The 21,683-nt window shown below is 34.5% G+C and overlaps 1 protein-coding gene across 6 annotated transcripts in view; it reads right to left on the bottom strand.

Annotated features, from left to right (window-relative positions):
* Nucleotides 1-21,683, bottom strand: part of PHTF2 (putative homeodomain transcription factor 2) — a 96,760-nt gene that overhangs the window by 19,047 nt on the left and 56,030 nt on the right. For 4 of the 6 annotated variants that reach the window (XM_014452840.2, XM_023751111.1, XM_023751112.1 and 1 more), the window contains 5 exons: nt 18,241-18,406; nt 16,952-17,116; nt 11,101-11,287; nt 9,455-9,610; nt 5,045-5,263 (listed from right to left, as the gene is read on the bottom strand). In XM_014452840.2, coding sequence (XP_014308326.1) covers nt 5,045-5,263; nt 9,455-9,610; nt 11,101-11,287; nt 16,952-17,116; nt 18,241-18,406 — 893 coding nt within the window. The remainder of the gene's footprint in view (nt 1-5,044; nt 5,264-9,454; nt 9,611-11,100; nt 11,288-16,951; nt 17,117-18,240; nt 18,407-21,683) is intronic. The other 2 variants (XM_014452841.2, XM_023751109.1) reach the window with 2 other exon arrangements.

Below are 21,683 nucleotides of genomic sequence, written 5' to 3'. Positions count from 1 at the left end.
TGTATCAAACTTTTCTTGGAAGTTTAATAATTATGAAACAATGAAACTAAAAAGCTAGGAACAATTGCAAGAAGCTGAATGGAAAGTGTTAAGCCTGAGAGGCAACAGATTTCGACCACCGACACACAGGCATTTTAACTTATTTCTTAACTCTCAGTCTGTAACAGTGAATTAAAGGTTTTCCAATTACATGAAGCAAGGCATTTCAATATGATGCAGGTCCATCTACAGAAACAGAAATCAAGCAGTTCTTCACTCTCCTTCCCAAAGTACTCATTTTGCCCAGCTACCTTCCCAGTTACTCTAAGTAGATTTATCACTGTCTTTTTTCTAGAAAGGCAAAACAGAAGAGAAAAAGTTACTTAAAAAGCCCTATACCTGTATATGTGTTTGTCAAATGTATGTATTCTGAAAAACATTCTTGTTGAAACATGTACTGCCTAAATGTATGGAGAGCAGCAATACATGAAACACTTTTTTAGAAAGGTTCAGCCCTAACCGGTTTGGCTCAGTGGATAGAGCATCAGCCTGCGGACTGAGGGGTCCCAGGTTCGATTCCGGTCAAGGGCATGTACCTTGGTTGCGGGCACATCCCCAGTAGGGGGTGTGCAGGAGGCAGCTGATCGATGTTTCTCTCTCATCGATGTTTCTAACTCTCTATCCCTCTCCCTTCCTCTCTGTAAAAATATCAATAAAATATATTTAAAAAATAAAAATAAATTAAAAGATTCAGGGAAAACATGGAAGTAAATAATTCTATTTTATAATGTTATCACATAGGTTCTTCTTTGTATGCTTTTCAAATTGAAATTTGGAACTCTTTTAATGATTGTTTTTTATCCTCATTCTAATTCTTAACTGCTCCTTGTTCATTCAAAATTGCCTGAAAATCATAAAACTTAATGGTGGCAGGTTTTGTTTCAAATAAATTCACCATGACAACTGCTTTACTAGAGTTTCCACCTGTGGGAACTGTATCCATTAAAATCTGGCTTTCCCTACTGAAAGATGAATTTCACTTGAATATGGCTTTATATTTTATTATACATTCAGCCATGACTAGAGGAAGAAAATTTTCTCCTATGGAAATGTTTGTTACTATTTACAAAGAAAATAAAACAAAAACAGATTTGGTCATCCCGACAAGAACATACTGATTCAAATGCTCAATGTTTCTTCATAAGAGATTTTTGAGTCTTAAGTAGGCAGAAAAGGGTCCTCCAAACCAAATACAGTAGGTCCTTGGGTTACGTCGGAGATCCGTTCCTAAGGCGCGACGTAACATAACGTGTTCACAGTAAGTCGGAACCCACCTACATAAGCACCTACACGTCACTCACATGGAGCACAGACACAGCGGTAATGAAGTGAAACAGTAAAAAAAAGTTAAAAGAAAGATAACAATTCCTGACCTTTACTTGTGGTAAATAAATAATAAAAAACATAAAGCACATATGTACAAATGTCGAAATGATGAAACTTTTTCTTTTAATAAATAATGGGAGATGGCGACATAACCACGAAACGATGTACGTCGAGTCTGACATAACCCGAGGACTGCCTGTACAAGAAAAAAACTGGTAGCTTTTCACTAAAGGGAGCAAATTTCAATTACATGGCTATTAGTAAAACTGAAAACTTGAGCTTATTTTTCAGAAATCTGAGAATAAGAAATGTATGTAAAATCAAGTCTTTCACCCAAAAGCAAAACCAATGGAAACCTAGAATACTATTAGACATGCAGAGTAGAAAATTTAAAAAAAATCTTCATCTTATCAAAAAAAGAGAATGATGTGAAAGATTTAGGGCAAATTTATTCTGTATAGCATTCATTAAAAATAATTTTTTAATCATTTAAGAAAGGCCTAATCAGCATGCTTTGAAAAATGTTTATTTCATTTAACACTCCGGTGTGGGGTGAATTTCCCGCCAAAATATAAGATGGCTCTGTCTTTTGGTTTTGTTCCATCCACCAAAAGGGTGGATTACAAACAAATATTTGGTAATACGCAGTTACAATCGGCCCGAGTTTACACGTTTCCCGCACTCCACCGCAAATCTATATGAACCGAGTTAAAGACGGCTCCCGCGGAGTACGCGCAATTCACGCGAGCCGACTTAACTCGTTTCCCCCACTCCAAGTGTTAACTCATTCACTCAACTTTTATTAAACACCTGCTATGTACCAGGCACTGTGTGATACAACAATGAGCAAAAGAACACATGGTCCCTGCTTCTATGCAGCTGGTATCTCTGGGGAAATAGTTCACAGCCATTTTCTTAAAGGTCAATTCTTGTTGTTATCTCTGTGACTTAGATGAATATGCAAATGACTCATGGATCAACCCCATTCTCAAGGATTAATTGTTCATTGCTATTTTCACTTAATCTCGGGGAACTATAGCTATTTCCCATGGCCACATCCTGGATCTTGTCACCACACAGAATTGCTCTACTTCTGATATGAGTCTTGAACCACACCTCTCTCTCATCTTGCCAGGTCTCTCAAACCTTCAATTCTAAAACACTTGTTTCCTTGGACACACCTATCTTCTAATCTATCAGTCTCTTCTTGGTTTCATTTCCTTCTCAATCCAACATGGCTAGACTCTTACCACATCCATTCTTTCAATCAGTATACCATCCCCTCTCCTGTCTCTTGAATAGCAACTATTTAGTGAACACCTATGCTGTGTGACTTTGGGTACATTATTTAATTCTGGGCCTCAATTTTCTCAGCTATAAAATAAAAATAAACCCTACTGTTATAGGTTGAGAGGATTACATGAGATAATACATCTAGATTACATTGCACAGTGCCTAGCTTTTAGTAAATGCTTATTAAATGCTTGCTATTTGCCGAAACCGATTTGGCTCAGTGGATAGAGCGTCGGCCTGCGGACTGAAAGGTCCCAGGTTCGATTCCGGTCAAGGGCATGTACCTGGGTTGCGGGCACATCCCCAGTAGGAGATGTGCAGGAGGCAGCTGATCGATGTTTCTCTCTCATCGATGTTTCTAGCTCTCTATCTCTCTCTCCCTTCCTCTCTGTAAAAAATCAATAAAATATATTTAAAAAAAAAAAAGACTTTGCAAAAAAAAATAAAAATAAAAAAATAAATGCTTGCTATTGTTATGATTATTACAACTATATTCCAGAGAATATCACACAACTGTCTGGAACGAGCAACTACAAATTCATGGTGTCAGATTCTAGGTGGATCCTCAACAATGTGACAGTTTGACTTTTTTAATTGGTTTGAATAGATGCATACATATACTCTCTCTCCACTACCCCCATTTCCTGCAAATGATAACTTCAAGCCTTCACCACCATCCACAAGTCCCCTATCCCATCATCTCACTTCTTATTGTTAACAGACTCCCTAACCTCCCGCACTCACAGAATAGAGATTATCAGGCAGCAACTCTCTCATCATCTTACTTGTTTCAGGCACTCTTCTTCCTCCTATTTCAACAAAAGATGTATTCTCTTCCTGTCAAGGAGGAATTTAAGCTTCCTAACTAGGCTTTTCCCACTAGAATCCTAAGACACATCATTTAACTTTCTCCTGTACCTCTTTAATTCTTCCCTACTGGTTTTCTCCTATGCACATATGTGCTTAAACATTTCACATCTCTGGGAGAGGGGTGGGGACCAAAGCTCCACCCTCATGCCTAATTACCTCCCAGAGGCCCACCTCCAAATGCGATCATATTTTGATGGGGACACATTCAGTCTATAGCATATACCTATACCATACTACCTTAACTACTATATTTTAAAAAATACATTTTTATATCCAATATGGAAAGTTCCCTGTAGTTCTTCAAAATTGCTTCTGCTACTGACATTTTGTTCTTTAATATGAACTTTAAATCTGTCTAAGTCCAACTGAAAACAGAGACATACAAACATACTGTAGAATTTTAATAGAAAAAGCAGTGATGATGGGCATCTCTTGTTCCTGCTTTTAATAAAAATGCTCCTAAAATTTCAACATTAAATATATAGGTTTTTAGAAAATTCTTTGATAGCTACCTTTTATCAGATTAAGGAAGTTCCCTTCTACCTCTAGTTTTCTAAGTTTACTTGTTGGTTTCATTGTTAGGATTTCATGAGGACTTGGATAAGAGAGAGAAGAAAGTAAGAACAGTGAGGATTTTAAATGACTACCAGGTTTCTGGACAGTGAGCAGATGAATGAAGATGTCATTCACCAAGATTTTAAATGCCATAAGAAAAATAAATTTATGAGGGAAGGTGGTGTATTTGGTTAAAGCTGAGGCAATGGTGAAACATTCAAATGAAGATGTCCCACAGACCTGTGTTGTCTGATATAGCACACCCTACTCACATGTGGCTACTGAGCACTTGAAATGTGACTAGTCCAAATCAGATGTGATTTTGAAGACATTTCGTATTAAAAATATATATATTTCATTATTTTTCATATTAGTTATATGTTGAAGTGATATTTTGAATATAGGGTTAAATAAAAGATACTAAAATTAATTTGACCTTTTAAAACATTTTTAATGCAGCTACCAGAAATTTTTAAATTACATATGTTATATATTTCTATTCGACAGCACTACTATAGGCACTTGGAGATACAAATCTGATATTCATGAAATATATGTGAATTACAATCTTACAGTGGTGTTAAGACCACAGGTATAAATAAATATGACCATGAAGTCTGTTGAGTGAGAAAAAGTCTATTGCATCTAAAACACAAGTTGACTTATAAAACTCCATTTACCAACAACTTCTCAGAAACATGTTTGCAAGGTCAGAAACATAACCATAACATAAATGATGAGATTCTATGTTCCAATGAAGCCAGACCACAGCTCACATTAAAAAAATTTTTTTACCAGAATATTTTAATTGAGTGTAAGCTTTTTCTTCACCTCTGTAAAATTTGTACATTCAAAGGAGAAAAACCTGTAGAAACCACCAGTGGCTTAAATTTCCTACTAGAAATTAAAATCATCCTAGAGACTTAAGGGACAAATTAGCCCATGACAACTGTAAACCGACCTGGTGAAAAGGATCATCTCTATATTCTTTTTTCACACATGGATTAACATGAGGATTTTCCACATCTGTCTCACTGGTACAAGACGATCGGCATTCTGCACAATGTAACAAGTCTTCCCATAATACATCTTCTGTTTCAGATTCTGGCCTTGTGCTCTCAGAATCCTGTCTGGAACTTGAACAGCGAGAGCTGCAACTAGTACCCGATTTAGGGGCATCCTGAAATCAAGATATTCTTTGACATTAATACAATTTATGTACCCTTTCCAACTCAAAGGATTCTTTTAGAACCAAATATTGCTACTTTTTGCTAAAACAATAAACACACTGTCAAGTAACAGTGAAATAGATAGCAAAACATTAAAAATACATATTAATTTTTAAGAAGTAACAAAATTTCCTCATATCAAAATTTATTTCACATTTCAGCTCAAGTGTTACTTTTCATGCAAAGATTATGACTTTTTTTTACTTCTTTCTCTTTGTTTTTATTTATTCATTGTCTAAAGTTTTACATATGTCTCCTTTTCCCCCCGCTTGCCCCCCCCACCCCCCCTCCCCCGCCAATGACTTCTTTCTCTTAAACTTTATACAAAGTTCAGAATTCAGGCAGGCAAAGACTAGTCTACATTCACATGGACTGCATAGTCACCCACTTTAATTGATGGTTTAATGGAGTTTTCTTACTTAGTCTATTTTAGCAACAATAGATTTCATGTATCTATTGTCTTTGTTTCTCAAACAAGTTCAATTCACAAAATGAACAAATAATCATAGATTATTTCAAGCACATGAATAGCTACAAAGTGTCAATTTATGTGTTTGAGATAATCTATGATATGAAAGTAAAAACTAAAAGAAAGAAGTTAAATAATTTCTAATAAATTTACTATTTTCCTAGTTTTTAATATACAAAATAAATAGTTTTGAGTAAAATTTTAATTTAAATGAATTCAAAATAACTTTTACTGAATAAAGAATAACAGCCATCGTTATAGCAAAGCATGCTGAAATTTTTAGATTTTATTTTAGCAATCCTGGCACTAAGATTTGTCAATTCTACCTTTAAAATGTTTTATATTTATCTCTTTTCTATGCTATCACCAGATTATCATTCATTCTTTGTTTGCTATAAGAGCCTCCTAATTGACCCCTACCTAAAAGGCCTCCCTCTTTACAGATTAATCTTCCCAAAGTACAACTGTTCTTTCACTCCTCTGACCAAAATCCTTCTGTGGCTTTCCACTGCTGCTCTCCTGGATAAAGTCCAAATTCCTTCACCTACCACGCTTCTCTTCAAATGGCTATTTTTGGACCTTGTTTTCCACTTCTCAGTACCACAGCCTTCTCTTCCAGTGACAATGGGCTAGTCCTTAACTCCTAAACACAACTTGTTCGTTGCCACTCCAGCCTCTCATTATATTCCTACCTCTCATTATAAATCCTTCTCTCCTTTAAAGCCTACTCAACAAAGTGTCGGGAAATTACCATCTCTACCCCTTTCTAGCTGGCTTACCTTAGAGACTTAAGGGAAAAAATTAGCCCATGACAATGGGAAATAAAACTACCTACCTTAAAGAGATATTAAAAATTAAATGAGCACTATAGTTTTTAATACAAACCTGTACAAAGCAGAGGTCCAACAAATATTAGTTTAAAATCTTTTATTTACAGTGAATACTTTGTCCCTGCAGTGAGTTATTATTATATTCACTTGACAATAACTTTTGTCTTGCTATCTAGCATCTACATTATATGTGTTAATTAAATGTTCATGTATTTCGTATACTCAAATAAATCATAACTCTCAAATACACTGTAAGTCTACCAAAGACAAAAATCATCTTTACCACAGGTAACACAATATCTTGAATGAGTTATATTATTGACAATTAACTTGTGTATATTAGAATGGGGCACCATGTATATTTAGTGTATGATAGAGCATTTGTGGCAGGATTGTTTGAGAGAAAAGTAAAAAAAAAAAACTTTTAAAAATTGAATAGAAAAACAAGTAGAAAAATAAAAAGAGAAAAAAATGTACAGAAAAAGGGTAAAAATCAGTCTGCTTTTTTTTTTTTACAAAAAGTTCTCCAAAAATATTTCAGATTCACTGTCAAGCAGAATACTTGAAACATAAGTAGTTTTCATCATAACAATTTTCATTAGATAATAAGGACAGAAGTAATAAGCAATCAGTAATTGCTAATTTAAATTTTTTCATAAAGCTAGCTTATTATCTATAACTAATTCTGATGCAGACTTGCTGATCAGATACAGAAATAAGTATCAGATTAAAGGGCCAATGTTTAACTGAAACTAATGCATTATTTCAGGAATAAGGAAATATCTATAATTCCTGATACAAGTATTTTGCCAAATACTGATTAATAAATAGGACATTTTACAAATGCATAATGTAAAAATTATTGCCTAGAATTGCTTACATTTCAAACACTATTTTATCTGCAATATTTAAGTGATTAATGGCCACTTTGAATTTCATTACAAATTGCTGATTACAGACTAAAAATAGGAAATTTTAGAACTGAGGAAAAACAGCTCAACTTAATAGCTCATTTAATTTGATTTGCTCTGCTTATTTCAAATCTTTAGATAGTTAAGACAGCATATAGTCAAATGAAAAGGAGAGGATTATTTATTTAAAAGGAATTAGCATTTATAATATGAGTGCTTTGTGTCAGGCAATTATGCATAATCTTATTTAATCCTAACAATCTGATGACGCTGTTCTCCTTCCCTCTCCGTCTAACCCCCCCCCCCCCGCCATTATACAGGCAGAAACTGAGACTCAAAGAAGTTAAATAATTTTTCCAAAGTCATTTAAATAGTTTAATTCAAAGCCCACAGCTTCTGCATTGTACTTTCCATCAAATACTATCTCTATTAGATGACAATCTTATCTACAATAGGGAAGAAAAATTGAAAGATAGTTGTAGAGTCAACAAAGCAGGACCGAGAAGAAAATAAGGCAAATGCTTAAACGAAGCTATCAATTCCCCAGGATACCTTCTATGTCCCAGATAATCAAGTAATCCATCATCTTCCCAACAGGTGAATGAAAGAAGCCAACCAGGTATAGTATATCACAGAAAAAGGTAAGAAAGTGGGTTGGGGGTGAAAAGTGGGGGAGTATGGGAAGGGGGCTTAAGTAAAAGTCTACACACTGAATGACACATCACCACCGCATCCCCAACCCCTTTGGTACCAAACACCGTGGCAGCCTAATATAGTATCGGCCCTCCAATGGACCAAAGACTGGATAACTTTCCTTGAAAAACAAAATGCCCATGAGGAGAATCAAGATGGTGACATAGGTAAACACGGGTACGTGCTGCCTTCCATAACATCAAAATTACAACTAAAATATAGAACAACCATCATTCAGAACCACCTGAAATCTGGCTGAATGGAAGTCCTACAATTAGAGATGTAAAGAAAGTACACTGAGACTGACTGGTGGGAGGGGCGGAGGCGTAGAAGACATCTACTCGTGGTGTTTTTCAATTGAGAGGAATATCTCCACTGTGGAGGCCTCCTGTGAGAAGCAATTGATTCATTTGCCTTGAAGGGAGATAATAAAATGTTCTTAGTTCTTTAGAATAAAAACTGAAAATACAGTTGAATAAAACTCTTTTATTATTTAAAGAGCTTCAAGAGATAAGTTAGAAAAGGGTTTAGAAAAAAACAAACGTTAATAAAGAAAAATAGAATCAAAGGAGAAAAAAGACTGAATTTAATAGTATGGGCAACTTAATAACTGGTGACAAGAACATAAAGTCACTTAGAATAATAACTTTGCAATAATCAATTAGTCATAAAGCCATTCAAATTGTGGGAAAGACTAACACAGGAGTTCACAGATTGTCTCTCCAGGATGGGCTTCTTTAAAGGTAAACAACAAACTGAATGTATGAATCTTCAGAGAAAATACTCAAAATGAGTACAAATGTATGGCTATTATATATGCAACACATAAATCTAAAACTGCTACTCTATAAATCCAGATCATATAACAATCAGATATTGATACTGAGGGCAAATATGTTTTTATCATTATTGTTAATTGTTAATTCAATTGTTAAAATAAGTTGTAAATTAGTAACATATAAAAAAAGATATGGCCCTAGCTGGTTTGGCTCAGTGGATAGAGAGTCAGCCTGCAGACTGAAGGGTCCCAGGTTCAATTCTGGTCAAGGGCACATGCTCGGGTTGTGGGCTCAATCCCCTGTAGGGGGCATGCAGGAGGCAGCCGATCAATGATTCTCTCTCATCACTGATGTTTCTCTCTCTTTCTCTCTCTCCCTCTCCCTTCCCTTCTGAAATCAATAAAAAAATATATATTTTTAAAAAGATATGTATATATACATGTAAAGCCAAAGTATATACCTCATTAGGGTAATGTTTCTTATAATGGTGTGACTTTCTATTCCGAAGAATGCTCTCAGAAGTCCTGTCCACATTACGGCGTATTGGGTATCCTGTTTCAGGACCTTCCTCGCTGGAGACTTCATCAGAGACATTGGTTACTGTCCTTTGGGTATCCTAAAATGGGAGTACACAAAGAGGATTATGGTAACTTCTAACTTAACTTGCAGTTTTGAAAGTGCAAAACTTTCAATTATACATACATATGCACATATTGCTTTAAATACCTTCAAAACCCTCAAAGTGATTAGTGCTACTTAATTTTCTGAAAAAATATCTTAAATCAGTGACTATAACTGGTATTTTAATGTTAAGAGTAATTCCACAGCCATCTGTCAAATTGTTCTATAATGTTTCTGTTCCACAAAAAGATTTGAAATAGCTTACAAAATATAAAATAGGATAAAAGAAGCTGAGATACCTGAGATGAACTAATTATACTATTTTCACAAACTGAAAATGTGATCGATTATAAGACCACCACTGATTAAATAATGGCTTATGAGGCAGAAGGAGGTGACTAGTAGTTGAATGGGTGCATATATCAGACATTATCTACATATAAATTTGTAAGACACATCCAGATTTCAGAAATTCTGAAACTGAGAGACTCAAAACATGAGTTTTATTGACACTTTCATGTTTCTTTCATATAGCTTTAGTAGGTAATACATACCAGAAAGTGTGTTTGAAAGTTGAATGATTGAGAACTTATTTGTTCAGTGTTGATAGTAATGTGAGGTTCACATTATCAGAGAGCCATATGTGTCAACAATCTAAAATCAAGTAATGTACTATATTTCATTGCAGTCCCAAACTATTTATTGTACAGCTACTGGTCCTAAAAATACACGTACTGTCAAGTAGTAACACATACTTCATTCAAAATTAGAGAATCTTCTTTTCTTCTATTTATTTTCCTCAACACAAATGTTCAGGCTTATATTGCTAAATTTAACAGTTAACATCTTTTAATTTGACCATATTATTTTATTATACCAGCTTTTAAAGAATAAATTATTTAACTAAGAAAAAATTCAGTGAAATAAAGTGACAGAAGATCTACATTATGCTTTGCTACAATAGCCCAGGGTAGCTTTATTATTTTGGAAAACTAAACAAACAACTGTTAACAAATATGTGCTCAATAAGAATTTTTTTATAGCTAACAACAAAACAAATGTGCTGACACCAAAGGTAATAAAGGTAGGAAAAACAAGGTAATATTTTCTTATGGATAACCAGGTTTCTAGTTTTGTTTCTAGAATAATTTAATGTCCAATTTAAAAGAAATTCTTATACACATGGAAATGGGGCAAGAAAAGGTAAGGTTTAATAAGCACCAACTATGAAATTATTAAAGTGCTTTAACATTTTGAAAAAATGTGAGTCATTAATCAATTCAAGAAGGCACTAATTATATTGACAGTAAAGTTTATTCATATTACTTTATTTGATTTTCAGCTTCATCAGTGTGATTTGTAAAGGCTCAGAGAATAAATTCAGGAGAAAAAATATAGATCAAGAAAAACCACTATGTCTAAGTTACTTCCAATTAGTTAATGTAAAACCACACAAACAAACTGTTTTTTAAAAACCACACTTACTTTACTGGGAATGTTCCTCATTGTTCCTTTGTTCCAGGTTGTCTCTTCTGATTGAATAGTTTCACATTGAGGTTCATGGCTTTGTACTCCACCTTCACTGCTTTTAACAGTCTTTTTCCCATCAAGGGATACATAGCCATTGTCAGTCTCAGTTGATTTATCAATTGAATTCTTTGTTTTCTTTGATCTAAAAAAAAAAATTCAGAAGCATGTTAAATGGACTTACCTTATTTTGGATGGGTTACTGATAGAAATTATGATCTCTTAATAATAAAATCCGGTAGTTACTTCTCAGAATTTTAATGGCCATCTCATTTTTACAACAAATAATTTAGAAATATAGTATCCATCATATAAAGTAAAAATGTAAATCAATGTCATAGTTCAGCTTATTTTATAGGTTCTGAGGTCTTACAAATATAGCAATTCTAAGAGACATGTCTTAGCTTATCAAACAATTCTTGGTCAAAATTACTTGGTCTTTGAGCAAAATCTAGGATAAAAATTTTGCCCATTTTATTATGATTAATAATATGTTTTTAAATTTTTATTTTTAAGAAATATATCAGTAATTATCAGGTTAAGTTGCAGTTAGTGGTTTAAATTAGTTTTAACATTCTCATTTACCAAAATACTTTACCATTAGTATATATACATAAATATCTCAGATAAATTTATTTTAATATACAATGGAGACATAGAACCTTTGTTACATAAATATATATAAAAAAGGGAAAACTTTATATAAGGTTCTAAATAATGGAAGAAGTAGAAATAAAGAACACAAAGAAAATAAAGAAGTAACCTCTTTCACCCGCTGAAATACTCTGAAAAAATATCAGTAATCGTGTAGCTACAATTGAGGTTCTTCATTTATAGGAATTAAATTTTTCTCAGTACATAAGATACGACATAGAAAATAATAAACAAGACATTTTTGATTAATAGGCAAATGCTTGAAGAGTCCTCTTCACAGTCTCTAGTGGGTGAAATAATGGCTATCCAAAGGTAATGGTTAGTAGAAATATAATGTAAGTCCGACACAAAATTAGAATGTGCTCAGTGCAGATTTATCATAGAACATTATTAAAAGCAATTATATTTAATCATATTTAAATAAACCCCCTTGAATTTTCTCCAGAGTATCATTTTGCAAGAAAGAAACTAGTATATTGCCTTCATGTGGGTCAACAACAGAAGTTTTTTTTAATGTACCAAAAAAGTTATTTTTAACACTATAGTCACTCAGTTTTATTAGAACTCCCCGGTTTGAAATGGTAAATTTGGAAATAAGGAATCAGAAGTATAAAAGGGTCTAAATGATTTATTTAAAAGGCAAACATAGCACTAGATTATAGACCTTCTAACTATGAGGCTAATTTAATTCTCCATATTACCTCCAACTACACTCTTTGGGAAACTTCCTGTTAGGATTTCTTGTTAACACACTCATCAAAGCCTAGAAAGTTTCTGTCTTATACAAACAAGTCCCTTTCCTTCCTGATCTTCTCCTGCCAGGTTACTAAAAGGGATAGACAGACCATACTTCTCACGTGCTCTACAGAGCTCCAAGGCTTTCTCCCCACCCTCCTTTTTTAAAAATTGCTTTTTAGAGAGAGAGGAAAGGAGAGGGAGAGGGAGACGGAGAGACAGAAACATCCATGTGTGAGATCCCCGACCGGGAACTGAATCTGCAACCTGAGTATGTGCCCTGACCATGAACTGAATCCACGACCTTTCAGTGTACTGGATGATGTTCCAACCATCTGAGGCACACCAGTCAGGGCACTCTGATGTTTTCTAGTCATTCAGAACACATCTCTACGGAATTGCCAAGACTCGTAAGTCCAGTCTTCTGACCATTCTCTTTCTACATGATCCTAAGAGACATGAAAAGGCCAAGGGAATGAACCACAGGACAAAGACCATTTAAGAGTGGCAGAGGGAGGGAGGAAAATGCATTCTAGTGGAGAGGAAAGGAGCAAAAAGAGAAAATAAAAGGTGCAGTGTAAACTTGTGACCTTCCCTGCCTGAGGAAGAAAGTGATAGAAACAGTTATCAATTGCTCCCTTTACCTCTCCTTTGAACATGGAGATGTGGAAAAAGACCAAGGGAGGTAAAGTTACTTGATATCTTGAAAATGTGAGAACTCAAAGATAGAGAAGGAGTTTTCTGAAAAGGTATTTATGAAAGTTCATGGAAATGACACTGGAAAGGGAGAGGGGAAAGGTGGTAAAGGAAAACTGGAAAGTTGGTAGAACCATTAATCAGACAAGATATGCAAGAAGAGAAATTTATTTGGGAAGAAAGATGGAAATGATAGACCTACAGTGCCCTCGTAAGATCAGTAGGCAGTTTAAAACATAGGTCTGGAGGCCAGTAGTCAAAGTAGAAAAAATGGTTGAAAACGTGCAGAGTGAACCAGAACTCGAGAGGGCAAAAGCTAAGAGCCCAGTGAAAAGACTTTGAAGGATGATTCCTTCCTTACCAGACAGGGTAAAGACTATATTATTCCTTCCTTACCAGGACAGGGTAAAAACTGTATTATGCCAAGGGAAAGAGTACCAATAGCATCCATGCCATATGACTGACACCTCTCAGCGATCTCCCACTTCCTCCTTTCCTTATCTCTGCATCCTCCTAATCTTCTCTGTGTTGTTTCTCTCCCCACTATCTCCTCAAAGTCTGAGTAACACTATCAGAGACATGAACACTAAGTTACTAAACTATGGTAGCTACCTGAGGTTTCTCATGAACTAAGTACAGATAAGTTCCAAACCAAGCTGAAATGACAAAGAAAATAAAAAATGTAAATACTACAAAGGATTAGGAAAAAAACCTATGAACAACTCTATTCCAACAAACTGGACAACCTAGACGAAATGGATATATTCTAATCACCCAAGAGATGCAAATCAAAACAACAATGAGGTATCATCTCACACCTGTCAGAACGGCTATCATCAACAAATCAACAAATCAACAAACGACAAGTGATGGCGAGGATGCGGAGAAAAAGGAACCCTCCTGCACTGCTGGTGGGAATGCAGACTGGTGCAGCCACTGTGCAGAACAGTATGGTTTCCTCAAAAAACTAAAAATGGAACTCCCATTTGACCCAGTGATCCCACTGCTAGGAATATATCCCAAGAAACTACAAACACCAATCAGAAAGATATATGCACCCCTATGTTCATAGCGGCACAATTTACCATAGCTAAGATTTGCAAACAGCCTAAGTGCCCATCAGAATAGTGGATTAAAAAACTGTGGTACATCTATACAATGGAATACTATGCTGTGGTAAAAAAGAAGGAATTCTTACCATTTGCAACAGCATGGATGGAACTGGAGAACATTATGGTAAGTGAATAAGCCAGTCAGAGAAAAATAAATATCACATGATCTCACTCATTTATGGAATACAATGAACAACATAAACTGATGAACAAAAACAGATCCAGAGACAGAGAAGAATTGATCAGACCATCAAACCTCAGAGGGGAGGTAGGGGAAGGTGGGGGTAAGGAGGAGAGATCAACCAAAGGACTTGTATGCATGCATATAAGCCTAGCCAATGGACAGAGACACCAGGGGGGTGAGGGCATGAGTGGGGGGTGGGGGGACAATGGGGCGATAAGGACACATATGTAATACCTTAATCAATAAAGAAAAAAATAAAATTACCCTCCAAAAAGCATAATTTCTTTTCACTGTCTGCTTGTAATAATATTGTGAATCTTAGACATGAAAGAAAACTTAGGATCTATCTGAATTCTGAAACAGGTATTATACTGAAGAGATTTATAACCTAGATGTAATTCTTTCTGTTCAGTATTTTGAGTAGAAATTATAATTATGCTAATGTAACACTATAGTACAGTGAAATTATAGTACTAAATCCTTAGAAAATATGGTTGATTTCTACATCTTTTAAAATTAATACTTTCTTTAGCATTGTTTTCTTAGGTTCATAGAGTTCTTTTATAATAATTCCTAATTGTTTTTAATGAGAAATACTATGTATGTTTTGCTTTAAAAAGAATTGTTTTATCTTGAGAAGAAAGGTACTTAGAGATGATGAGTAGGGCCTTTCCAACTTATAAATACAGGATGTAAGAATTGCATATTTCATCCTAACATCTAGAAAACCAACAAGATACCATTCACAAAGTTTAAATCCTTGTGTGGTTATGCATTTATTTTCCCATCCGTTATGTAATTCAGACAAAACTGGAAGTATCCAGTTTTTCAATTTTTTATCACCAGAAACAATTTTAAGTCCCAAGCTGATATTTCAGTTTAAAGCCTTTCTTATTAAAGCCTGAAAGAACAAAACATCAAGATTTGAAAACTCAAGATTAGAACTTCTGAAATTAACATTTTTCTTAAGATCTTCTTGTACTTAATATTTAAAAGTCTTATTCATAAGCTGGAAAACGAGTCCCAGAATGAGTTAGTTAAAAAACAGTGCATCTTTAAAAACATGTAGATTATAGTTGCCATGATTACAGAGAATAAACCCAAAGGGATTTAGTCATTATTATACCAATAGGCAGTCAAGGTTATGCTACAATCCCAAAGGAAGGAAACTGAAGTCTGACTCTAATTTGAGAAACACAGAATTCCAAAGGCACCAACCTACTACATTAGGGGGATTCTGAATACTAAGTTATAAAATATCAGTTCTGGACAACCAAAACAACTAAATGATTCCCCAAAAGGAAAATATATCCATATGCTTTTTTATAATTGCTTATTAAAAGTTCTTGAGAAATGTTTAAGAAACTGGCTTTGCAGTGATAAAACCATTACATCCTACTGTTAGAAAAGAGAGTTATTTATTTAAAAATAAATAAATAAAAACAGACGAAGAGAGATACAGATAGAATCCAATCCAAGTTAAAAACCAAACTGAACCTGTATGTTCTCTGAGGAAGCAACTTTACGCAATGTTATTGCAAACTATTAAAATTTTGGAGAATTTTCCCCAAAATTACAATCAATGAAAATATGCCCAGGATATAATTCCTTTATTATGTAATGCATGATAAACTTTATCATAAGAGCACAATCACATATTGATGAAACAGTATTAATAGAGGAGTTAACAAAAGTGACCAAATTAGTTATTTGTAGTATCGCTTTTCTTGATTTATTAATTTAGCAACTTTTATCAGTTATACTATTTTGATCATAGCTTTTTAACCCCTTTCAAATTTATTATGTGTATATGTGCACTAGTACTATAACCCTTAAGTGTTTTGAATTAATTATTCAAAATAATTATACAACATTGAATTAGTTTTAATTTACTTTTGAAATTTGCTATAATCACATTTCCTTCTTTGGTAAACATTCATTGTGGTACAAACTATACAAAAACCCAATACACAAAAATAGAATTTCATCCTATAGTATATAACTTATTCTTTCAAATACAAATGCCTACATGTTTTATATAAGACAATTTTAGATGACCGAGGCAGGGATTAAATTTAAAATATCATGCAATTCTCATGACATATTAGTAAAGCCAATTTGACCTATAGTACTAATAAAAATAACCAATTTAATAGAAGTAAGACCTGAGAAATCACAAAAGAAATTAAAATTTAGAAACCCAACTAAATATACTTTGATGGTATATAATCATTTAGAAATATTTACATATATCCCAAAACAAACTTTATGGTCTCTATTTTTCATTAACTATAGGATTATAATTGATCAAAACAGAATCTGTAATAGGTCTGTCATATGTAAAGTCATTAATATTCATTACCTGAGACTGAAGTGCCAGAAAAGGGATAGTGCTCTATGCCATATAAAATCTTGAATAAATACAAACCCTGATAAAAAGAAAGCAGCATGCCAAAGATCTCTGAAGACAGCGCCAACGCTGTAAGAGGTGCTTGTACAGTGGCTCTGAACTGTTCCCTCCTGTGAATTATCTGTGGTACTAGAACCATCTCCTTCTCTGTGTACTTCCAAATGGGCTGCTTTTCTTAATTTCCTTCATTAGAAGAGATTAAGAACGGAAAGTAACTTTAAAATTTTAACAACCATTTTCTCGCTAGTATGTTCAAAATTTTTGTAAACACAAACACAAGAATCTTAATGCACAATAAAATTCAAATTTACTTGATGAAAGTTAACCCAAACATAAAGTACATGTTTAAGACCAATTTCTATAAATGGTAAGGTACTGTTCCTTGCTTATACTGCCAGTCAGTGAATATTAGGTTGTAAGGTCACATTAGATAGGTATTTACAAAAATATTTCTTCCCATTTGAATGCCACTTATCTGCAGGTGAGGAAGAAAATTTGAATAAAAGAACTATAATCTAACTGACTAGCAGTGCTATTTATCTATTTATCTTTTCAAAATGAAAAGGGCTTAAATTTTAACACCTCCAATCTGCATATATCATAATCCCTTAGCAACAATATTCAAAAGGGGAATTGCTCCAAAAGACTCTTCAAACAGAACTCCACTGCACAGAGTGGCCAGCGAGACTTGCTATGTTTACTTAACCTAGGGGCAATATTAAATAGTTTCAAATAGCACGTATTCATTCATTCATTCATTCATTCATTCATTCTCCTCACCGAGGACATGTTTATTGATTTATTATTTTATTTTTTAGAGAGAGAAAGAGAGAGACATCAATTGGTTGCCTCCTGCACATGCCCTGACCAGGAATTGCAAACTTTATTACACAGGATGAAGCTCTAACCAACTGAGCTGCCCAGCCAGGGCTCAAATAGCATTTAATAAATAAAATATAGCTGAAATTTTTTCTTGGTTCTTGTTTTTGGCAAAGCCTCTTATAAGTACAAACTTTTTTAAACAGGGGGAGTTATTAGCAACTCCAACTAACATATATTCCCTACATTGATATCAGGTGCCTAGAAATTAGCGTTAAGAAAGAAAATAAAAACAAAGCAGGTGTGTGGTCTCAAAATGACCTTGAAGCAAATACAGAAAACAAAATTGTATTTGGTAGCTGATTCTGAAGCTCACTGATTTATTTGAAAGAGTAACTTTACAAGACAGCATTTTATTGATGCCAAGAATAATTATAGATTCAAATTATAGCAATCTACAAAAAAGATAATTTTTAAATAGGCAGTACCTTCTTCTTTTCCCCCCTGTACTCAGAGGCGGCTTGGGTGTTCTTGTGGAAACAATCTGGCAGTGCACAGTTCCCAGGAGCAGCATCAGCCATATCGGCCCAATCACTTCTGTCAGAGGTATGTTATGTGGGCTGGAAGCGGAACAGAACAATACTATTGCGGCAACTACAAAACGAGAAAGAAAACACGTTATAGATCTGATAGTCACTCTTTAAAATCTTTAAAAATTGTTTTAACATTGCTTCTTGCCAGGTTATTTTTCTAAATTTAAATAAGTTTAAATGTTTCTCCAGACAAGCTCTTTCAGACTAACCATGCTTGCTGTTCAGTAATAAACTCTTGGAACAAGATAACACCCAACATGGTCTTTAAAATACACACCTTAAAACCACAATGAAAACTAGATGCATATGAATCTCATGCCACTCCTGTTAAAATCCCAGAGAAGCAATAGAGCCATACTAACCTCAAGTGCACTTATTTCTTTGTTTAATAAACACAGAAGTCTATGATAAGGCATAAAGAGCTTCTTTTCAACAGAGGTCTGTCTACTCAAAATTAGTAACATATATTTACTTGGACATATTTTTCAGGGAAACCACTGAACACCCATTATTGCTAATCATTTCCACATGAAGAAGAAAGCTTGTTTTTGCTTTCTCAGCATCCCTTAAGCCTTCTAGACATAAACTCTTTACCTTTTGAGAATTTGCTTCTCTTATCTGTCAATCGAATGGTCTTATTTCTTCTACCTCAGGGATAGACCTGTAATCTAGGCTTGTCACAATCTTAACTTTGGGCACAGTAATTAATAAAAAGATGGGCATGTGATTTAAGCAGGGCCAATCAGAATCTTTTACAGGGAGTAACAGAGGTGCTTGAAGGCCTTTCTCCTAGATAAAACCCTAAGGACTATGAAAATAAGAAATTGCCAGGGGCACCTCAGCCATCACTCAAAAAAAGCCTTCCTAAGAATGAGACCAGTTTAAGAAAAGTATCGGGACTGCATAAAAAGTGAAGACATCATCTAAGCCTCTAGATCCAGTAATACCTGAGTCAAGAGCCTAGGAATACCTAACTCTTTTTAGGGACAATTGGAGAATTTGAGTATTAGATTTCTCTTCGTTTTGTTAGGTGTAATAATTATAATGTAATTGTGTAATATTTAGAAAAGGTTCATACTAATGCATTCAGGGGTAAAATTCCATGATGTACATAATTTACTTTGATAAAATAGATTAAGTAAATATGCCAAAATGTTAATTATTTAATCAAAGAGATGGGCATATGGGTGTTTAAAGTGACTATGTATCTTATCATCTAAATCAGGACTCTTTTGAGAGTGAGATGAGAGCTGTTAATAAAAGTGTAAGGACAACACTAGTCAACTTTGATAGTTAGATAGTCCCAAGCAAATTGGAACATATGGTCACTCTGGTTTTTGCACAGGTCTATCTAGTTTCCTGGGTTTTTTTCTGAAAATTTTTATGATAAACAGTAAAGACAAAAAACACTTTTTACAAAAGCTAGTTTGCATTTGGTTTCTGTCATCTGCAACTGAAAGAATCCTGGCCTACCATACCAAGATTTAAGCTTAAAACACCACTTTATCATTTAAGATGTTTAAGAAGTGTCATACAACAAAATTTCAGCTTTATATTCTCCTGAGTAGTAAAATTCTCTGAAAAGGAAAAAAACTTAAATTTTTAAAAATGTCAATCATCTTTATGAATTACCCTGGAATTTAACTGAAGTTCTCTAATTGTTTTATAATAGTCTGGAATTTGGAAAAATATAGTTTTTGTTGTTTTTAATATGAACTCTAATGTGTCCTTTATCCAGTTTTTAACATTTTTGAGCCTTGTTCATTCCTCTATACAAAAACAGTATATAGCTACATAGGTTTCAAATGAAGTAATACTTGTAAAACACTTTGAAAAGTGTAACTACCATCGATAAGCAGTACTTTTATTAGCTATTATTAACTATCTTTAAAATGGAGGGGGGTGTAAATACTCCTTAAAAGTATTTTAATTTCAGAATTTTAGGCACAAAGAATAACATCTTAAAGAACTTCAGATTTGATATAACTTCTTGGTTATTTATGTCTCAGTCCTATGACCATTTTCTGTAATGCCAGGGCTGGGAACCTAAACATTGTATTTTCTATCTCAACAGGATCTTATCATATACTGTTAAATCCTGCCAATAAAAAAACATTAGAAAAGGAGAAGGGGGCCCTGGCTGGTATGGCTCAGTTGGTTGGGCATCGTATCATATACTGAAAGGTTGCTGATTCAATTACCAGTCAGGGCACATGCCTGGGTTGCAGGCTCGATCCCTGGTAGCGGGCGTGCAGGAGGCAGCCAATTGATGTTTCCCTCTCACACTGATGTTTCTCTCTCTCTCTCCCTTCCTCTTTCTCAAAGTAGTCATGTCCCTCCCATGGCCTCAGTTCCTGAGGCAGTGGCTCTGGTATCACCTCCTTCCTTTTGTTCCTCCTTCAGTTAAGGGTTTGAAGATATAAGGAGAAAACATTCACTTCTCTGTTGTACTTTCTGATCATTTAATAAAGTGCTATGAACCAGACCGTACTGTTGAAGACTTCTAGAAATTTCTTCAAAAGATCGACTGAGACAAAATGTTCTTTATCGGGCACAAGTAGTTCCAAGGCAGGGCGTCATCCACTGGCCAAGCAGAACTCCAGGGACAATCATCAGGAATGTAACATTTCTAAGGTTCAGTTTTTAGGCCTGTCACTCCAGGATTTAGTGGCTAGTGTTAGACATTGAGAGTAGAAAGACAAGTAAAACACAGTCTATATTCCCTGTTCCTCCTCCGTTTAGAGGGGAAGAGGTGGGACATATAAAGAAACAATTAAAACACCTATAATGAACTGAATTTTGTACACACCCTCATAATTCATATGTTGAAACCCTAACCTCTCAATGTGACTATATTTGCAGACAGGACCTATAAGCATAAAATAAAAGTCATAAGGTTGGGGCCTTAATCCAGTAGGACTGATATCCTTATAAGAGGAAGAGATACCAGAGATCTCTCTCCATTCACACACACAAGAAAGGCCCTCTGAGAAGGCAGCCATGTAAAAGTCAGGAAGAGAAACCTCACTAGACCCAAAATCTGTTGTTGCCATCCAGTCTGTGGTATTTTTGTCACCCAGTCTGTGGTATTTTTGTTATGGGAGCCCGAGCAAACTAATAGAATAACCTATGATAAATTCTACAATATACATAGGAAAGAGATGTAACTAAATTGGGAGGTTATGAAAGGATTCTGAAAGAAGGTCCTAATCTAACTTTGAGAGAACAAACAGGAGTTGAGTAGGTAAATGAAATGGAAAGAGCTACACAAGCAAAGAAGAGTTGCATGTCAAAGGTATATTGGAGGGGGGGAAAGCACAAAATATTTAAGAAACAAC

Source organism: Myotis lucifugus, unplaced genomic scaffold (assembly GCF_000147115.1).
Source record: "Myotis lucifugus unplaced genomic scaffold, Myoluc2.0 scaffold_18, whole genome shotgun sequence".
Lineage (NCBI taxonomy): Eukaryota > Metazoa > Chordata > Mammalia > Chiroptera > Vespertilionidae > Myotis > Myotis lucifugus.
This window is presented reverse-complemented; position numbering and strand designations above follow the sequence as displayed.